The 19825-nt window shown below is 41.8% G+C and overlaps 1 protein-coding gene across 1 annotated transcript; it reads right to left on the reverse strand.

The window, feature by feature from the left end:
- Positions 1–5900: 5900 nt before the first annotated feature.
- Positions 5901–19598, reverse strand: ETNPPL (ethanolamine-phosphate phospho-lyase). The gene is made up of 13 exons (XM_057370711.1): positions 19433–19598; positions 17467–17585; positions 17148–17307; positions 16211–16285; positions 15076–15169; positions 13969–14085; positions 12179–12261; positions 11451–11676; positions 10454–10608; positions 9612–9701; positions 9278–9408; positions 8297–8364; positions 5901–7462 (listed from the first exon to the last, which is right to left on the reverse strand). Exons 1-13 carry the CDS (start codon positions 19486–19488, stop codon positions 7331–7333), a joined length of 1506 nt encoding a protein of 501 aa, XP_057226694.1. The 5' UTR covers positions 19489–19598; the 3' UTR covers positions 5901–7330.
- Between the last annotated feature and the right edge of the window lie 227 nt (positions 19599–19825).

Below are 19825 nucleotides of genomic sequence, written 5' to 3' on the forward strand. Positions count from 1 at the left end.
TTTGGGTATCAGGGCACAGGTGTCTGAACTCTGCAACTTGTAGCATCACCAAAGGTGCAGAGACTTACAGCCTCATGCTCACTCCCAGAGCATTTGATCTCAGGAAAGGGCAAATCCATGGAGTCTGAWGCCTAAGACACTGTGTTTTCAGGTTCTAGCAAGGAAGATAAACTCTGCCACGAGARCTGCATGTAAGGTTGCAAAGTGGTTGTGGCTTCCAACAATTTTACTGCATGAAGAAGCCTTGCAATTTTTGTTTACAGGCATTTGCAAGGCATTTAATGTTTCAAGGATCTCTTAATAAATTTTTTTAGCTGCAAAGTTTTCCCCAAAAAAGCCATATCTGAGTGGTTTAGTTTTAGTATTAAACCTATAGGCAAAGCAGGTTAATCCATATAGCAAGATTTCTCAATTTGAAGAATGGCCTGCAATCAAGACCTGGGCTCTTAAGTGAGGGTTTTGTTGTTGTTGTTGTTGTTGTTGTTGTTGTTGTTGTTGTTGTTAATGTAGTTTAATTTTTCAAGCACACTTCTAAGTCTCTTTTTTCAGGATCTGTACTTAGATGGTATTATCTTCTTTCCCAGCACTGTCCCACAGCTATCTTACTGGCTTTTCCTTTTCTTTGSTACCTGTGRAAATAACTTTTCCCATGRCAGCAGTATGATGAAATATTCTCAAATGATTCACCTGCAGTTATTAGTTATTAGTCTCTACTGAAGCCCCTTACCTTCATAAAATTCTTTTTCTTTTCATCTCAAAAATACAGATATTGCCATGTTTCATATTATATTTATTGAGTGTAAAGTGGTTATCTCACTAAGATAGATAAGTTGCCTTGGAACACATCTGTACACGTTTCTCCATGTCTTTGTGTATATATGTATATATATATATACACAAATCTACTCCTATATGCATGATGTACATGCACACTTATTATTTCTAGAAGAAATGCTGGCATGAACAGCTGCTATTTGTTCTTCCAGACTGTTTTTCTGGAATGTGAAATAGCAAATTCATACGGAAGGCAGTATTGTTAGCAAATGGCAAATTTTTCAGAGGTGAGGAGGAAAAATATGTTTGGCAGCTTAATGATGATGGAAGACAAAATAAAATGAGGAGAAAATATACCTAGAGATGGGTACCCAGCAGCACCTGAAGGTTAGTGCTGCTTGGACTGTCCTATGGGAGGAGAGAATGTTTGCAATGTGAAGTGTTCTCTTAGCATGCTTTCCAGTGTGCCCCATCCCCCTGCTCTCAAATCCAAACTGGGAAAAGATTTATAGTGTATGGCRAGTGTAGTAAAAAGAGAGCAGGGCTCTCGTTGGCTTGCAGCACAAATGTAAATAGGGACATGAAGGAAAAGTCTCCTGAGCTTTTTATGAAGCCTTGTGCATTTGTGGGCAAAGTTTCATGCAGTGCTTGCAGGTAACTCTCTAACCTCAGTCATGAATTAGTTTAAGGCTCTTTAGACAAAAGAATGAAGATACAGTCCTTACCTTTAGGTGCTTTTTATATTTACACATCTATGTCAGAAAAAAGCTTTTTTGCATCAAACCTAGCTTATACTGGAAGTAATTCTTTTTCCAATGGCATTTGGAAAAAAAAGCAGTGTCCTCATTTAACTGTGAGTTAAAAAAGCTGCATTAAATGCTGTGATTATTTTTGCATGGAGGCATAACTTGGATGGGAATCTGGTCCTCTCTCAGAGACTTGCAGGTCTCATCTGCACTCAGATACTGTTCTTCAGAGGTGAATGTGCAAATTATAGTCTGTCCTTATAGTCTCATTTATTTATGATTTATAAACTCTGTGTCTTGCCTAATAGACAATAGAATAAAGCTAACTTAATTGAGAGCTGGTTATAAGCACTGTGAACAGAAACCTTTGTTCTCAAGAGCAGCCACTGGAGCGTGTTAGCAGCGCATTTTCCAGATGAGCTCCTTTCATGCCTTATTTTGTGACTAGAATGAAGAAACTAAGGAATGAATACCAAAAGCTTTTTATTTGTTTAAAGGAGTGTCTTGTGGCAACTGGAAATGTATTTCCAGGCCTTTAAGCTTCCTTGGAGATGCTATACAGACTGRAGTTGTCCCTGTGGTCCTGTAGTTGTGTCTCTTTATTGCTTCCTGGTATTTCACATAATCATTCTCTGTATTGCCCACCATAGGGATTTATTCCCTGAAAAAAGCACAGGCAAGTAAGGAATAAAATGAGATAACTCCAAATAAGTAAATTGAGCTGACTGTACTTTGGGTGTTGCAGTCCTGTATCATCAGTGCTGCTCCTGATAAGGTGATTAAGCTTTACAAACCATAATGAAGGTTATTACAGTTGCTCTTACATGTGGAGGCAAATAGAGACACAAAGATGTTATGTCACTCTCTGAGCCATGTAATGGATCAATAGCAGGCTGAAGCCAGGAATCCTGTCCAGGTTTTTGTGTGACATCAGGACTTTCTACCTTGTAGATTATCAAAGGCTTTTAGCAATCTTCAGCGCTGCGCCAAAACATWTTTTTTTCAYGTTCTTCCCCTTCTGCTTCCTCTAATTTAGTYTTTAATTCCATATTGTTGTAAATGTGTGTTCTTGTGATACTGGGAGCAGCGTTTACCCAAGACACATGAATGGCTGTGAGCGGTGGTGGCACAGACTGAAGACTGTTTTGCTTGGTGCACATTGATCTTGACCTGCAAAGCTCAGTGAAAGGTTTAAACTTTTGGTGTTTTGTATCCTGGCTTTTCATTTAGGACCAAATATTTTTCTTCATGAAATACCAGCATGAAGAGTCCTCCTCTGCAGAGTTGTCTCTCCTGGACTTTGTAAGATGCCCTGTGTCTCTGGAAGCTGGAGCCTACAACAGGACACAATCCAGGCATACAAGTCCGTGGGAAATGTCAAGAGATAACTAACTTGCTTTTTCAAATTCTGCTTTTCTGCTGAACCAAAGGCACCAACAAAATCCAATGTTCCAGGTAGGAAAATACAAATGTGTACAGATAGCAGAGATAGGGAAATCCCATCAAAGCCATTTGCCCTTGTGCTCCCTTGCATAATCCTTTGGCAGAGCTTGGCTGGCAGCAGCAYGGGCCAGGTCCAGGGTGAAGAGAGACACCACTAGAAACACCTGCTCAAGTCATCACTGAGAAACCTGGAAAATTAAATTAACCTTTCTGCTGCCATAAGCATGAGMCACTTATTTTTTTCAGTTATTTTATTAAATGGAGAGGAAGCCCACAGAGGTAGATATAATATGCTTCAGTGTGTACATCCCCAGTAGAGAGCTGCACATCCCAGTGCCTTGCTTGGTCTTCTGCAGTGTATTACCAATTGCCTTCTCTTTAACTCATTCTGTTTTTTGCAGCTCTTGGCTTACAGCAGCTGCAGCACTGGGAGCTTACTGTCCAAGAAATACCTGTACAAATTAATTCATTTTGCAAGAGGCATCCACCTAGTTATATTTTAATGATTTTTAATTACTTTTTATGTTTCATAACTCTTTTCTATTTTATTACATTTAAGATTTTTTAGCATGAGTGTTTATTACTTCTTTTAAGGTGTGATTTTTTGCACGTCGGCGCTGAAATTGTTGGCTCATCAGATATTTGACCCACACTTTTACCATATTAAAAATGAACTTCTGTCTGTTTTGTTTGGTGGGTTTTTGTTTTTGTTTTTTTTTTTTTTTTTTTTTTTTTTTTTTTTGTTTTTTGTTTGGTTTGGAAGGGGTTTAAATTATATTTTTTTGGTTTTTGGGTTTTTTGGGGGGGGGTGTGGTTTTGTTTTTCTTTTTTGTTTGTTTGTTTCTTAAACCAAAATGCCTTGTGCATTGCAATGACACGTGAAATCAGTTTTTCAGGCTTGTCCCTTGGTCTCCTTCAATTACCTCCCTTATTTTATGAGATTTAATCAGAGCTTGCTGCTTCTGGATGTGTGTGTGGGGACTTTCCTGCTCTGGACTTTGATGTGTTGTGGCTGGTTGTTTGTTCACAGCCACTAAGCTTAACAGCTGTGAAGATTATAAATGTATTATCTGAGAAGAGGCTCTTCTATGCCTAAGAAACCGTTCAACTGAAAATTCAGCAGACAAAATATAATGCCCTTGCCTAATTCCTGTATTCATTGTAGTCTAAGTGGTATTTCATAGAGGTAAGACTGAGGCTTTTCTGCCCAGATGTGGCATTCTTGGTTTCCCTACAGTTCTGCAGTGTTGTGCTGAAATGGCAACTTTTAATGCTGATTCTTCTCWCCAGAACAGCTCTGTGTAAGGCACAGCTTTCTGACCCCACACAGTCTCAGTTGTGCTTTATTTTATGCAGCAGAATTAAYTGGCAATGGATTCAGACTCTCAGTGTCACATTTTCATCAGTGTTTGCAGCAAGCACTGTCCTTTCTTGTTCCCTTGTTCTAACTTTGCTTGAAAGTATAAACATGCAATATGAAGGTGATGAYCACAGTGGCAAACTATGAGAATGCAATAAAATTATCTTGATTGAGATTCCAGTAGGATGATGAGCTAGAGTGAAAATACAAGTAAGCAACTCAGGGGATACCCACTTGGGATGGATTCCTGCCTTTTCTTCACTCCACTCTCTCTTACTTCTGCATGAGCCTGTTCATTAGCCTTGCTGAAAACTTGGGGGAAAAGGTGTGGCGTTATTTTTATTCTGCAAGGTTAGTGAGTGGAACTGGTTTATGGAGGTGCCTGATGATTGGAAGGGCTAGGGTAGAGGTTGAAACACTTGGCTAAAACCAGGACTTGCAAAGCCAGGATAGGACAGGTAGAATTAAAAAAGGAAATGGAGCTGGAAAGGGGAMTAAAAGTCTTGGCTGTTTAGTGGAAGTAACATATTTAATCAGTTCAGCTGACTGGAACTGTGCTCTCTGTGTTTAGCCTTAATTATTGCTGCTGCTACTCTCTCATCCTTTAGTCAGGCTCTTCTAATTAGTAAGGCCTTGGCACTAAGGATTATGCATAACCTGGGGAAAGGACTCTGAGATACTGTGGGAACACTGATGTAATAATAAGCAATAATAAGCCAGGTAGGTCCAGCTCAGCTCCTGGTGACTGCTGGATTGGTTCCACCATTTAAATGATCGTGGTTCTTTTTAACGTGTATCACAGAGTGATTTCCTCTCTTGTTAACAAAAACAGAACACTTCTTCTAGGTAACCTGCACTTTGCATTRTGAGCAGAACCAGCAGGAAGAGAGCTTCCTGACTTGTGAAGGAGAGCCTGGGTGGAAAACATAAGTGAATTGGAGCAATGGTTGTTCCAAATATTTTGAGCATRTGCAGAACCAAGGCACAGGTACAGGAAGAAATAGAGACACAAGCCCAATGTGTTTATCAGGTTGCAATCTTCAAACCACCCTCCCTCAGATTTAGGCTAATTGATTTTTTGTATCTAGTTCTTTGACATACTTCTGAAAATTAAGTATTAATGATCTGCTACAGCAGCTGGTGTCACAGTGCAGACTGGTGGGCTCTGTGCCTTCAAGTTTAAGCCTTCCAATAAATCACACAAGTGTTTGCTTGCTTGTTGCTGCACACAGTGATGATGTGTAATGTAAGCAGTGGCACTCCATACAGGGAGTGACCTRAACTGTGCCTTTGGACACACCAGATTAGGTTCACTCAGTTCTTTGTGTAGTTTCATTTTGGAAAAACCTGTGATGTCCTTCCTGGTGCAGAGTTAGGAGGGAATGAATTGTGGCAGGTGAAGGGTGAGAGCTGCCAACAGCTGAGTGCCCCGGGAAACACAGCCTAGTCGGTTCTGCTTTGGCATAGGGACAACCTCCAGCCAAAACTGAAGTTACTTCCCTCAGCAAATAGGAGTTACTGAAGAATAAAATGAAAACAAACAAACAAAAAAAAATCCCTCTTTGTGTATGACATCATAATTACAAACAAAAKATTTATTTTTATGGAAGAATTATTCAAGGATCATGAAACAGAAAATAAGCCAGCTTGAGGATGTTGGAAGGCATTACACCAGAAACATCAATATTAATGTAGCAAATTGTGGAGAACATGAACTTAGATAAAGTGCTCAATTTTCAGTCATATCAGTAGGATCATTAGCAGCAATTAGGAAACAGCAGAATTTAGGGTATTCAAATTGAGGAGGAAATAAATACATTTTTTTTCCTGAAGTACAAACCATTTGAAAAGCCCTCCACATCCTCCAAAGCATGGAGCATATTAAGAAAGAGAAGCAGGGCTTGCGTGCTGCCAYTGAAATTTAACACTGACAATGATGCAAGTGAGACTGAAGTATCCTCAGCACAGCCAGGCAGTGGCTGCATGCAGGGTTTATGCATGGTCCTCTCCTTTTAGARATTAACCAGTGCTGGTATTTTTGTCTCAGGACCCCATGCAACTGGTCTGTGATTCTTCATCACCACTGACAAAAAGTACCAGCCCTGCTTTGACAGGATCAGGCAGTAATTCCCTTGACTCTCAAATCAACTAAAATCCATGGGAATGCAAGCTGGGCTGTTCCTGGGCACCTCATTTTGAGAGTCCTTCACGTTAAATTCAATTGATCAGTGTGTCTGAAACRATATATACTTTACTTGCATATTTTACAGACTTACAGGATTCAATCTATAAAATTTTGGAAAAGAAATTTTAAAATCTTACTCTACATAAATATTTATAAATGTTGCTTTATTCATAGAAARTTAGATTCTTCATTTTCTTTGAATTTATAGTGAGAGTGCCGTGCATAGACATCGTGTCTCTACACATAGAGMAGTRGACTCTCAGCAGAGCATTGCTGACRTTAGCAAAGCTCCTCCAATTTACATCCGCTGGGAATATGGTCCATAGGACCTAAGTTACACTAGAAGATAATAATGATTTCTTTCTCAAGCATTGTTTCAGCCATTAAAACATGGGAAGTAATTAACATCTCAATATTATATATTGAAATTTAAAATATTGTAAAAATAGCATGTTAAGCATATATTTTTAAACTTAATAGGATTGGCATTTGCTTTATGGCAGTTAAGCAAATCAGATTCTGCATAATATGGGTAAATCTGCAGTTTCTAGCAAGTTTGTGTACCTATGTCACGCCTGCCATCAGCACCAAGGTATTTTTGTATCACTAGTCCATTCTGTCACATCTAGATTTCAAGCCACATGGCACCATTCTCATGTATCTGCAAAGGTATTTTAAACCTACTGAAGCTAATAGGAATCCAGCCAGTTTATGGAAGGCATGGCTAGACTTCAAACAGATCCTGGGACTCAGACTATTGCACTCTTCATCTCAAAAGCAGGACGGACACAGCTTCAAACTGAATGAAGAAACCTTCCCCCTTCATGTTCTTATTCTTTTACTTGGCACTGAGCGCTTTTTTGAATAAATCCCGTTTTCTTGTCGGCAGGCAGCTCCATTCAGGTGGCCATTGCTTTCACTGGCACTTTCTGGTTGAGAACTCTCTTCAGTTGTCTGAAACAAAAAGGAAATGTCAGTAGGGGCCTGTGTGTCTTCCACCAGGCAGCCACCGGACTGGGATCCCATTAGGTAGCCCTGACTCTCTATTATTGCCACAACTTTTCAGCTCTGAAAGAAATAAACTGATRGTGTAAAAATGTCTGTAAGAGCAGGCTTGCACTCCAAACCTAGTAAAATCTGGATATACAGCCAGTAACTGGTCAGGTCTCTGCTTAATTACTACACCCATAGGCAGCTGAGCTATTGCTTTTCCACCCCCACAGCACCACTGGAAAATCCACCAAGGGACAGTTCAGCAAGTGTTCCCATAGAGAAGGTGACACGTTTTTAAGGGTGTGAGAAATCACGTGTGATTTATCCAAAGCTGGGGTTGCAACCTAAGAAGTCCTAACTTGGATGCGTGTCAGCCACTCATACTCAAAGRGATGTGGTGGAAACAGAATCCTTGGAACTGTCCAAAAACTTGGACACCTTCCAGGCTGCTTAGAAAGCCAAATATCTTTCAGTGGAACGTAATACCAAGAACCAGTAGTGTCTGACTGCCGTGCTCATGATTTTATGCCGCTCAGAGTCTGGTTGGTCTTGTTTGCACACAGCAGATAAGGCGAGGGGCTTGCCTATAACACGCTGTAGGTCTGTATTACTCAGCTCTTTTAGATTTGCCCTGGTGAGACAGGGTAAATCCTCTCAGGTTTCTAGCAGCGAGTTACACTCCGAGCTCAGTTTCAAGGCACAGAGCCGCWCACACTTCCAAAAATGAAGGAGTGATATTTATATTTGCTTTGCCAAACATTTCTGAAAAGGAGTTTAAAAAAATTTAAAACGTACTTTTCTTTTACACTGTACATTTGTAGATGCATTATTTTCTGTCTTCATTCCAGTGGCCTTTTCCATTTCTAGGAAAAAAAAGAAGTAATAAAATAATTAAAAGGAGCAGGGGTAAGTAAGCACACAGTCAATTTAGTAGCTGGCTGAAGTAAAAAAAATAAGCAATTCCTCTGGGCATTTATCACACAGAAGAATAACTGAAGAGTGCTCAATACTTCCTAAAACATTTTTCAAGGCAATGTGATTAATCAGGACTGTGTAGCCTGGGGGTATTTAGAGAAAAKAATAAAATTTGCAACCTGACTGTAGCACAGGGTATCAGAGAGATCTTTCARAGTGGAATTCTGCCTTTGTCCAGCAGGTTGGTGGAAATCTTAGTTTAGTTGTTATATGCACAGAAGATGGGAGCATTCAATGTACAAGAGGCTTCAAGAGCCCTTATGCTAACAGTATAAATAATATTATTTTCCCCTGGGTTGGTTCTCAAATAAAAGATAAGTAGAGCCTGAAAACCTTCGGGCTAAATTTGAGTGAGACAATCACATTCCAGTATGCTAATGAAAAAAAAAAAAAACAAAACCCAAAAAAAACCCAAACAAACAAAAACAAAACAAAAAGAAAAAAAAAGGTAGGGCTATTATGGAAAATTACACCAGTGTATCTGCAGTGCCTTTTGGGCCTGTGCTGAATTAATATATTCATTCCTTAACAAACACCATATGTGACCAGAAATGAGTAATAACACTGAGTCTGGGAGAGAAAGGAACAAGAGCAGGATCTTGCYTAAAAGTTTGGATGAAGTACATATGGGGCTTTGTATCTATTTATAATAATTGGCATTAAGAACAGCAGTTTGGAAGAGTGGTAAGAAATGCAGCTGATTGTTTTCCTTTGCATGGAATGGCCTAGGCCACGGTGGCTGGTGTTTCATTGGGGAATGAATAAAGAAGAGTATTCCTTTGAATTCTAAAGCACACATACCTGTAAGAAGTGTGTCAATTATCTCCACTGCATGTTTTGCATCTTCCTTTGTGAAACACATTGGTGGTTTAAATTTTAAAATATTTCTGTAGGGTCCATCCGCACTAAGAAGGATTTTATGCTCTTTGAGTCTGTGGAAAGAGGAAACACATGTGTTAGACACAGATATAAAACCATGATGTGTCCTGTCATTTCCTTCAGGCTGAGACAGATTTCGAAAGTTTTCTTTTTTTAGTACCTCGTTATCAAAAACTACACAAATTTAAAATTAAATCAGTGACTAACTGGAGAATATCAGGAGGATTTGATCACTGCACTGTCTTTMATTACTTACTTATAAATAAGATGAAGAGCTTCAGCTGTGGCTGGTGTTCTCTTTTGCTTATCTTTCACCAGATCCACTCCAACAAACAACCCAACACCCCTGGAACAGAAAAGTACAGACMAGTGAAATCCAGTGTCAATAATCCCAGCGTTCTGCTGCAAATGCAATACCTGTTTCTAACAGCTGTAATTCCCTTCCCTGGAGAGTAAATGGGGGAAGGAGCATGAAAGAGAAGATCTGGTCTTTGGTTGCCTTTTGGCTACTTCACACAATCCAGTGACACAACAGATATTTCTGCACAAATAAATTTACCTGGCTCATAAAAGCTACATGGCCAAATGAGAATGAAACAATCATTTTCTTTCACTCTTATCCTGCAATCGCAAGCCAGGCAGACAAATAATGAAAAAAAAAAAAAAAAAAAAAAAAAAAAAAAAAAAAGAAGTATAAAAACCCTGCAACCAAAACCTCTTTCCCCAAAAAACCTGAAGGCAATCATCAATGGTAGAAATATGAGATGAGGAAATMCATAGTAACACCTCTCAAGGAAATGGACCAGAGATCTGAACAAAGTCTGCATCATTACAATGCTGTGCTGACAGCTTGGTTATTGCATGTGGGTGGCACTTTCTCCTACRCTCCCAAAACTTTCCTAGTGTGTGCTTATAACTAACTAAACAGATTGATGAACAACTTTTTTAAAAAAAATATGTTGCCTTACAATGCCAGTTTTGGTTAGTCCATTTTGAAAGAGAGGTGTAGCAGAATGTTTCTGTGTTCCACTCACACCAAATTTGTTGCTTTTTCTAGCACAGTTGCTTTCTTCTCTGACATTTCTGTAATGCACCCACCTGATATCTCCCACTAAGGGATGTTTCTCCTTTTGCTCAGCCAGCAATTCCAGGAGATAATTTCCTACACGTGTGGCATTTCCTTGGAGATCCTCTTTCTCTATTACATCCAGCACAGCCAAGCCAATAGCACAGGACACCGGATTGCCTCCGAACTGAGAGCAAAGACAAAACATCAAAATCAAAACCCATCAAAACAAATCATTCATCTGTGGCTATCCACGTTGCTTTCACTTGCCCTCTCCTGCTTGTCATSTCATGAGGAACACTTGAAAAGGTGGGGATTTTGTACCTACACTTGGGGCAAGGGAAGAGCTCCCTCTTCCTTGGCTTCAGCTTGCAGTGATTTGAAGATTTCAAGGCTGAAGCATTCAGCTGATTGCATGTGCAGGCAGAATGCTCCCAAGAAGAGCAGTGGATGGTAGATTTGATATATTTTCAACCAGAGAGTCTAAACCCCATTAAAAACAGGGCAATTCATGGTAGCTGGGAAGAAGGCTGAGTCACAGGAGCAGAAAGAGGGCTCAGTAAACAAGAAGACTGCACCTCTGTGGCATGCACAAAGATGAAATGTTTCCTGGTAAATGGTAACTGTTTTGGGAGGTGTCAACTGCAGAGCAAGGTCTGCCAGGGCATGAGCTCCCCCAGCACAGAGCCTATCCTAGAAAATGAAATTTTACATGATCAACACTTCAGAGTGGGGAGAGGGAAAGAGACTTGAGGAAGAATTTATCTGTATGGATGTGAGCTGAGACGCAAGACCTGCCAGAGAGCTTGTGCTGATCCCCATGATGATGWACCATTGATACAGAGCACATTTCAAAGTACATTTCATTCCAGTTGCTTTTAGATATTAGACTGTAGTTGACTCGAACTTTTAGTAATGTGATGAAGTGCTGGATATAGATGTTATCTGGATCACCTGGGAAACTTCTAACTGCTAAATGCAGACCAAAAGGAAAAGAAAAAAATGGCAAATCTTCACCTATGAACTTACTGTATTGAAATATTCCAGTCCGGTAGCACCAAAACCTTCAGCAATTTCCCTCGTCGTGACCACACATGACATGGGGTGTCCATTGCCAATGGGCTTTCCCATGGTGACAATRTCAGGCACAAAGTCTTCACCTTGCAGCTGGAATGCCCAGAAATGCTTCCCAACTCTGCCAAAGCCAACCTGGACCTCATCAGCTATGAACACTCCACCCGCTGCTCGCACATACCTGAAAACAAACACAACAGCTTCAACGTCTGGTGTGGCAGAACATGGGTAGGAAATCAAGGACAAGGCAGTGTGCATCACAGAAATTCTGCTGTGTGAGACCAAGTTAGAAAAAAAAAAGAAAGAATATAGTTATAGCTATTTTATAGCTATGGAATTTTTAGTATGCTACATGTTAGGAAAAAGAAAATTGAYATTTTAATGCCAAATAGAGGTATTGTAATGATACTGCAGTATTATAACTGGTTTAACTTCATCTTCCATCAAACTTATGGTTGAGGATTAWAGATAGGAAAAGAATGGCAATTACCTAGCTAAAAAAAATTAGCTGATATTCCATTAAAAATGGAACTGAAATCATACTCTTCAATAAGCAAAGATGAACCACAGATAGCCAAGAACAGGAGAGGTTATTAGCTGAATTGATTAGATAAGTCTACAGTGAGAAAAGCTTTTTCTTTAGTTAATTTTCCCATCATGCCCTTTTGAAGTGCTGTACGTACTCTGCCACTTTCTGGAAATAGCCCRCAGGTGGAATTACTTGGCCTCCACAGCTCTGCATGGATTCAGCTATGAAGGCAGCAATCTACAAGAGACAAACTCATGTGAGAGCTGTGTTTATCTACCTGGCCTTGGCACAGACATCTAACAGTCTAGAAATAAACATTTAAATGTGTGCCTTAATTTAATCACGCAGTGGGGTGGATAACTGAGAGCTCTTGAAAACAGCTAKGGCTAAAGAATTTATCCATTTCATAGTCAGGAGTGCCCAAATTTGCAGTAGCCAGGGCCACCTTTGCRGCCTGATGGGAATCAGGATCTCCACTTAGCCCTTGTCCCACAGCTGTTGACCTGGATGATRTTGGATCAGGCTCCTGGGAGTTATGCAAATTTATTTAAAAATGTCAATTTACAGGTGACACACAACAGTAGTTGTTGGGGTAGTGCCTTCCCCAAGAAGTTAATAAAGCTTGCAGATATATGAGGTTTTTGGTTCAATCCTAAGCACCAGGCAGTGGTGGGTAGAGGCTGAACTCTTAAGATGACCTCTGGCTACCCTTTGGGCACCCCTGCCTAAGGCAAATAACTACACAAGTAAAATGTCAGCACGAGGCACTTGACAAAAGAAGAGAAAAAATTCTACAGATGAAATAATTCCAGTTGCTAGGAATGAAAAAGGAAGTTATTTCAAGTCAGGAAGGGTGAGAGCAGCAGATCAGACACACTGGAACATCAAAATTCGTTTCTGGTCAACAGAAGAGGTCTATGCAGCAGAGATACGATATTACCCCGAGGTCTCAGCCAAAGTCTGCTATTTAAGGGATTGCATCCCCACAGCACTTGTGAACCCCTCCCTGAGCATCAAGAGGTCTCTGAGCTGGCGCAGTCGTCCTGGAAACACGAGCAGTAACGTGTAAAGAACCGTACGCTATATTTGAAGAGGAATGCTACGGCCAAAGCGTACGGAGCTCCCCATAGCATGTGAGGCTTAGCCTTTAGCACAGCTCGTCCTGCCACAGGTCTATGGCACCAAAACCTAAGAAATATGCAAAAGAAAGAAAACAGGGGAAGAAAAAACAAAACTATCCATTAGTAGAGAATAAAAAAAAAAAAAAAAGCTGATGAAGAAACTAAAAGAAGAGTTATGCAAGTCCATTGGACTAGAAGGGAACATGTTCCAGTCTCCACTGAAGTCTTCTGGGACTTCAGTGGGCTTTGGATCAAGCCCTACATGTCTCAACATAATAATGTCGTGATATAAAACATTAACACACATTTTAGGTGCATCTGTTCAGAAATTGTCTGGTTTTATCAAGGTCATGCTGTGTATGATTGGAAGTTTCACCTTTTTGTATGACTTCAAARTTATCTCAAGCTCATAGGCTCAGAAATGTGGCAAGATTTTATACAGCAGGTTTTCTCCATGTCGTGGAGGTTTTTATACACCCTTGCCAGAATTTGTGATGTATTTTCTCAGCTGACCTCAAAGCTTTCCCTAAGATATTTACAATCGATYAATTCAATGCATAAAATAGGAAATTTAACAGGTTTGGTTGCATCTGTTTATATACAACTATATTATATATCCTTTCATTGGTGCCTAAAACAATTATGGTAAGAGCATCAGGTAGAAAAATAGTCCATTTTGAACACAGAGCCCATCACAGAGAAATGAAGGGAGAGGGAAACATGTGAAATAGGGAAAGAAACAAGTCCTTAGTTGCCTGTTACAAGCCCCCATGCCATAATAAACAGATGAAGCCTCAGCATTTCTAGAGTGCAAAGCACACACCTTGCGTCCATTCTTCTGTGCTTCTTCAATAATCTTTTTCACCTCCTCAGCATAAGCACTTGCTGGATCTGGGTGGTCTTCCCTATATTTCCCTCTGTAGATATCTGGAGATGGAGCCTGAAAAGACCAATTTTTAAAATTTTTTATTTTTTTTTTTTTAATAAAGACCATCCTTCTATGAAACATTTCCTTTCTCTTCTATTGCTCCACTTTATTGGCTTTACACACAAATAGTTAACAGGAGTTAGTACAGCCTGAATGTTTGCTTTGAATTGCAAAAATGTTTTCTGGAGCTTAAACTCAATGTGGGCCTGCCAAAGATCCAATATTACTGAATGTGACTGGTGAAAGAACCATCATCTACCTCACCCACCTTTCAAGACTGCCCCTCAAGACACAATAATGAGTACCCATMCACCCCCTTATCTCAGATTTTCACAGAAGATCCATTTCTGCAGCTGGAGAGTGGTGTTTTCCAGTCTGTCAGTTCCCTCGCAGCATTTTAGTCATGCTACAAATCTGTACAACATTCAAGCCTCTACAAATTGTTAGGAAAGGGTCAGTAGACAAGAGAAAGGCAGTGCTATAAAAAGGTGGACACTACTTGGGAAGTGTGGTTAACACAAGGAGGTTTAGGAAAGACCTGCTTGATGTACATTTCTGGACTGAGAAAAATTTTTGTCTTTTTAAGGTGCACAAATTCAGGTGAAAAAATCACACTCCCTTGGACACCCATSAGTCCTATACCTGAATCTGTGTAAACTTGTACAGTCTGTCTTTCCAGATTTGGAACTAGACTCAAAGTCCTGCATATCTTTAGCCAACCCAACGCAATGGATATTGGCTAATTTCATCAAACTGTGTAACCATGCAATGCAGTGACTAAAAACACCTAGCACAATGAAGGACATCAGCCTCACCTTCTTAGAAACCCAAAAGCAAACAATTTTGCTATATTTATTTCCCTGAAAACCAGCCAAGCACACATCCACTAGCATCAGCAAAACAGAATGAAATTATATTTACACCAGAAGTGGGTAATCCAATATGCTGCATAACAAGCATAAAAATGACAAAAAAAAACCCAAACCAAAAAACCACACTTACCACATGCACATACTCCTTCTTGCTGTCCTTTCCCAGCTGATTAAATTTATAGGGACTGATGTCAATCAGAGATGTAACATGGCCATGGTAAGCACTGCGTGAGTGTTAAATATCCAAGTCACTTTTCRCCAAATGTATAGAAGAGTTAATTTACAACTGTGCCTATAATAACCCAGAATAAGCAACTGTATCTGCAACACAGTGGCATTGTTTGTGAAGGGATCTTGATCTGATTTACTCAGGCTTTSTCTCAAAGACAATATGAAACTGTTGTTGACTTTAATTAACTAGCAAGATTGGAAACAGATTAAAATCAAGTGCCAGCATGGGGACAGACCAAGATGGTGTCCCCTGGACTGCACTGACTGTAAGCTGGCTGCCTCAGCAGCCTTACCTAGAGCTGAAGGGTGGCTCCAGCTCCCTCATTTCCAACCTGAGGGCCCCACTCTGGCCAGCCCAAGCTTTGCAAGCTACACCCCAACACCATTGTGAAGACTCTGAGGGGTGGGATTGCACTGAGAAGTGGGGACTTTATGCCGCAAGAGCCCACCACTATCTGCCCTGAAAGCCTCGTAGGTGAGAGGGTTTGGAAGAAGCCCCTGTCAGGATAAGGATATTGTTTGAATATCCTGATTCTGCAGCCACTTGATTTTGTGCACATGTTTGTGTTCACTGGAGGAGAGCCGAGCATCATCGCAATGCTGCTGCACAACTACAGGATCTTTCTTCTTGACCACTGACTATTTATTTGTGCAAAATGAAACGTGGCCAGCAGTGCGTGATGAACAGAAAGCCCTTTTCCAGAGCAGCCCAGTAGCCAGACCACTCACTGCTGTTGAAATTCAGCATTTAAGTCTCTGGCCTGAATTGCTTTGGAARSCTCTGTGGGAAATGCCCTCTAACAGGTGACTGACCTGGGGTGAAAGACAAGCAAGCTTATTTTTCAGAGATCTTCAAAACTTGTGTTTTCCAAATGTGAAAAAGGGATTTCCTGACCTGTTCTAACACAAAAGCAACAAAGCTTTTCTTTCAGCAGGCGGTGGGGTACAAACAGCAGGGGGTTGTTGCAAAGCTGCTTCTGAAGCAGTGGCAGGAGCTGCTGGCTGCGTTCACATGAGCTGCTCTGTGTGCTTACTTTTCCARGGTGATCACATCCTGGTGCCCACGGTACTGCCGCGCCAGACGCAAAGCAAGATCGTTGGCTTCRGACCTGCATTATAACACACACAGCAGCAAAACAGTGGAGAAGGGTTTCAGTTCAAAGGGTGTTCTGACACCGAGGACAAGGCATGGGACTCGTGGATATGATAAATCAACACAGCAGACTCTGTTACTCTACAGATTACAAYGCTAAGGTTGAGACTATAAGTGCCATGTAAGGGGGCAAAGAAAAAACAGCCCTTTGTACAAACAGCAAACAAAGAGATGCTTTATTTCCCTCCCCCAGTTTGCCCGTAGATATTTACCTCCCCTTGGTACAAAGGAGGCCRATCTGCAGCTGAGAACACAATGCAGCCACTAACCCTCAAAAAGCAATGCCCCATCTCCCACACTCCACAAGCCCGTTGTCCCCAGTGCTTGCACCGTCACAAATCTGCACCCTGGAAGAAGACTCAAGCTTCCAGCCTGATCCATCACAGCACCTCTGCTCACAGGTCCCTGCAGGTTGTCTGTTCTGGACATGTAAGCGACCACAGACTACCAAACTGCCTGAAAAAGGCTAACTTATTTCCAAGGTTATTTGTCAATTTACAGATGGCATTCACCAGGCTGTACACAACATTCACCAATTTGTGGTCTCAATTTCCTTTCCTTGCTTTTTCCCCCCTTACTTTTTTCCATCGCATTCAGTAGGCCAGTTTCACGTTTTGGCTCTCTAGCTTTGAGCCATCACTCTAAATATGATGGCTGCAAATTGCAAATAAGTTTTTATCAGTGCTAGAAATAGTTTTGTTGCATTTTACCAAGTCCTACTTAGTAAGATTTAGACCAAGCTGTCCTGAGCTGTCCGTCTCAATAGTCAAAATAGTCATAAAATACAATTCAGGAAATAGAATATGAATCAGACCTACCCAGAGTTAACAAAATAGCAAACAGAGAGTTTCTCGGGCAGGGTGGCTGTGAGACGCTGTGCATACTGAACGAGGTTGTCATGCAGGAAGCGGGAGTTTGTATTGAGCAGCTCCATCTGTTTTGTTGCAGCCTTTATCACATATGGATGACTGTGGCCCACTAAAGAAGGAAATAATTAGTTATTACTAGCAAGMAGTCAAATACTGAACCACAGGAGGATGTTCAGAGGAGCACTGTGATCATCACTTGGCAGAAATGTGTTCTGATCCCTGKTAGAACTCAAGGAATGGCAGCAGTCTCACGAGTCAAATCGCTTACCGTGTGCAACGTTGTTGATGCAGTCTAAGTATTTTTCTCCTTTYTCATCAAACATATATTGGCCCTGAGCACGCACTATCTTCAGAGGGTCCTTGGCATAGAAAACTTTGCAGGAAGGCCTAAAACATAATAAATGTAACAGCATTTTAATTTTCTCAGTTCCATGCCCGCCTCCCCCCCCTCCACCTTGAGTGTTGAGAGGGTTGATTTTTTGAGACAATTGCCTCCTTCTGCAAAGAGCTTGTGAGTAATTCAGGTGCTGGTCAAGCAGGGGCTCTTGCTCACAGTGAAAAGCCGTGCACCTCCAGGCACAGTGGGAGCAGAAGCTGATGTTTAATAAGGGTGTTTGCAAAGCTTCGTTCTGCCTGCAATTGATTTCACAGGAGCACAGCGTCTGCACATTGCTCCAGGTCCTTTTTTGTCCTGCTGTCTCTGGGCTGGGTCTCTGTTTGTTTACATGCCTCATCTATGGCCAAGTAACTCACTGGGACTCAAGGAAGCTGCTAAGCACTGTTCTACACTATAGCCAAAAAATCATTACGCAACAGATGACTGTAGCATATAGAGGTCACAGTCAAGAGCAAAACACTAATGCCTTGCAGGCTTTATTTTCAGAGGTGCTGAGCAGGTCCTAAAACCCGCATTCTCTCACCCTGTCTGCTTGGGATAAAATCTTTAAAAGCAGCTTTTTATAAGCATCTAAATCACACTGACTTCCAGCAAAACTCCAGCTCCTTATAAAATTAACCAAAGCACTCTTTAAAAACTTTTTAAATTTCCTTTTTTTTTTTTTTTTTTTTACTCTTGGAAAACATGCCAGCTATATAGTGATGTTGAATGATATTAGTGAGGAGAAGGAAAGTCTTCCGAACTTTCAGCAATGCTTATATGGCCTTGGATAAATCCAGTTGTTTCCAGTTAAGTTTGAGAGTTATTGTTGGGTATACTGAGGTTACGAACTCGTAACACCCAAATGTGACTCCTGGAAAGTGAAAGTAATTTGCTTTCTTTCTCACAGCGTCTACTAGTCCTGTTGCGCAGATATTTTTCGACATCTTCACCTATTTCTCTGCTATACTTTAAAAGTGTCCATCATCACTGGCCATTGCTTGAATAGAGTTTTTTTTTCTCTAACCTGTCAGTTCATCCCATGAAAGTTTCTTTTTGTTCACCCCGCAATCATTGAGCAATCTGCTCAATCCTACAATCCTCGCACAGGCAGGACTCCCTTAACATCGAGCTGCCCCCAAAGAGTGTTTGATTTACTCTTTTTATGAGGCCATGATTTTAATGAATCTCTAGTGAGTTATGAATCTTTAGTAAACTTTCTATATATGCTACACATTTAAGATGCAGCAGCAAAATAGCTCTGTTTTTACAACCTGCACTCATTTTTCACTTGGCAACACCCACTGAAGAAAGAAAAGAAACCGCACATCCTGTGCATACTAACATTGCCATACAGAGGCATCAGATACATTCACAGCCAGGACTATGGCTCAGGTCACAGCCTCCTGCATGTACCCCAGCTAAACTCAGCTTAAGAAATAGCCACAGCTTCATTCAGCAGAGAAGGCTGCTTAGCAGGTGCACGCACAAAAAACCCCAACCCTGCACAGCCTCAGAGTAGACACACACCTGGGGACCACGTTCTGCTGGCTTTGATCGCCTGGCAAAGTGAAGTAGCGTTTGATGCGCAGTGTGTCAGTGACAGCATCCCCCGCCCGCCTAGGGACTGCCGGGTGGCCCCAGGACCTGGCGAGACACGGGGCTGACAGGTCCCGAGCGTGTCCATGTCCCTGTCCCGCTGCTCCTGCAGAGCCGGAGGGGCTGCCCAGCACCAGCAGCCCCGGCCAGCGCCGAGCGGCTCCGGACGGGAGCTGTCACCAGAGACAGACCTTCCTCCTCCTCCTCCTCCTCCTCCTCCTCCCCTCTGCCCCTCTCCCGGCGCCGCCGCCGCCCCTACCCGATGTGCTTCCTCCGAAGGGCGAGGGTCTCCGCCTTGCTGTAGCGCTCCTCCATCCCGCCGGCAGGCACGGCACGGCACGGCACGGCACGGCACGGCACGGCACGGCACGGCACGGCACGGCACGGCTCGGCAAAACACCGTCCGTCCCGGCTGCCCGAGGGCTCCCCGCCTCTTTATGCCGTCCCCGGCCAAACCCCTCCTCCCCGCCTCCCTCCCTCCCTCCTTCCCCGGCGGGACGGGACAGGACGGGACGTCCCGTCCCGACCGCTCCCCCATTCCCCTGGGTTTTCCTTTCGGGGGACTMGTGTTTCCTGTTGAGCTGAGGCGGGCCAGCCGCGGGTGAGCCCTGTGCCTTGGAGTTTTGTTGTTTTTTGTTGGTTTTTTTTGTTT

Source organism: Malurus melanocephalus, unplaced genomic scaffold (assembly GCF_030028575.1).
Source record: "Malurus melanocephalus ecotype Western Australia unplaced genomic scaffold, MMel_1.1 scaffold_131, whole genome shotgun sequence".
NCBI classification, from domain to species: domain Eukaryota; kingdom Metazoa; phylum Chordata; class Aves; order Passeriformes; family Maluridae; genus Malurus; species Malurus melanocephalus.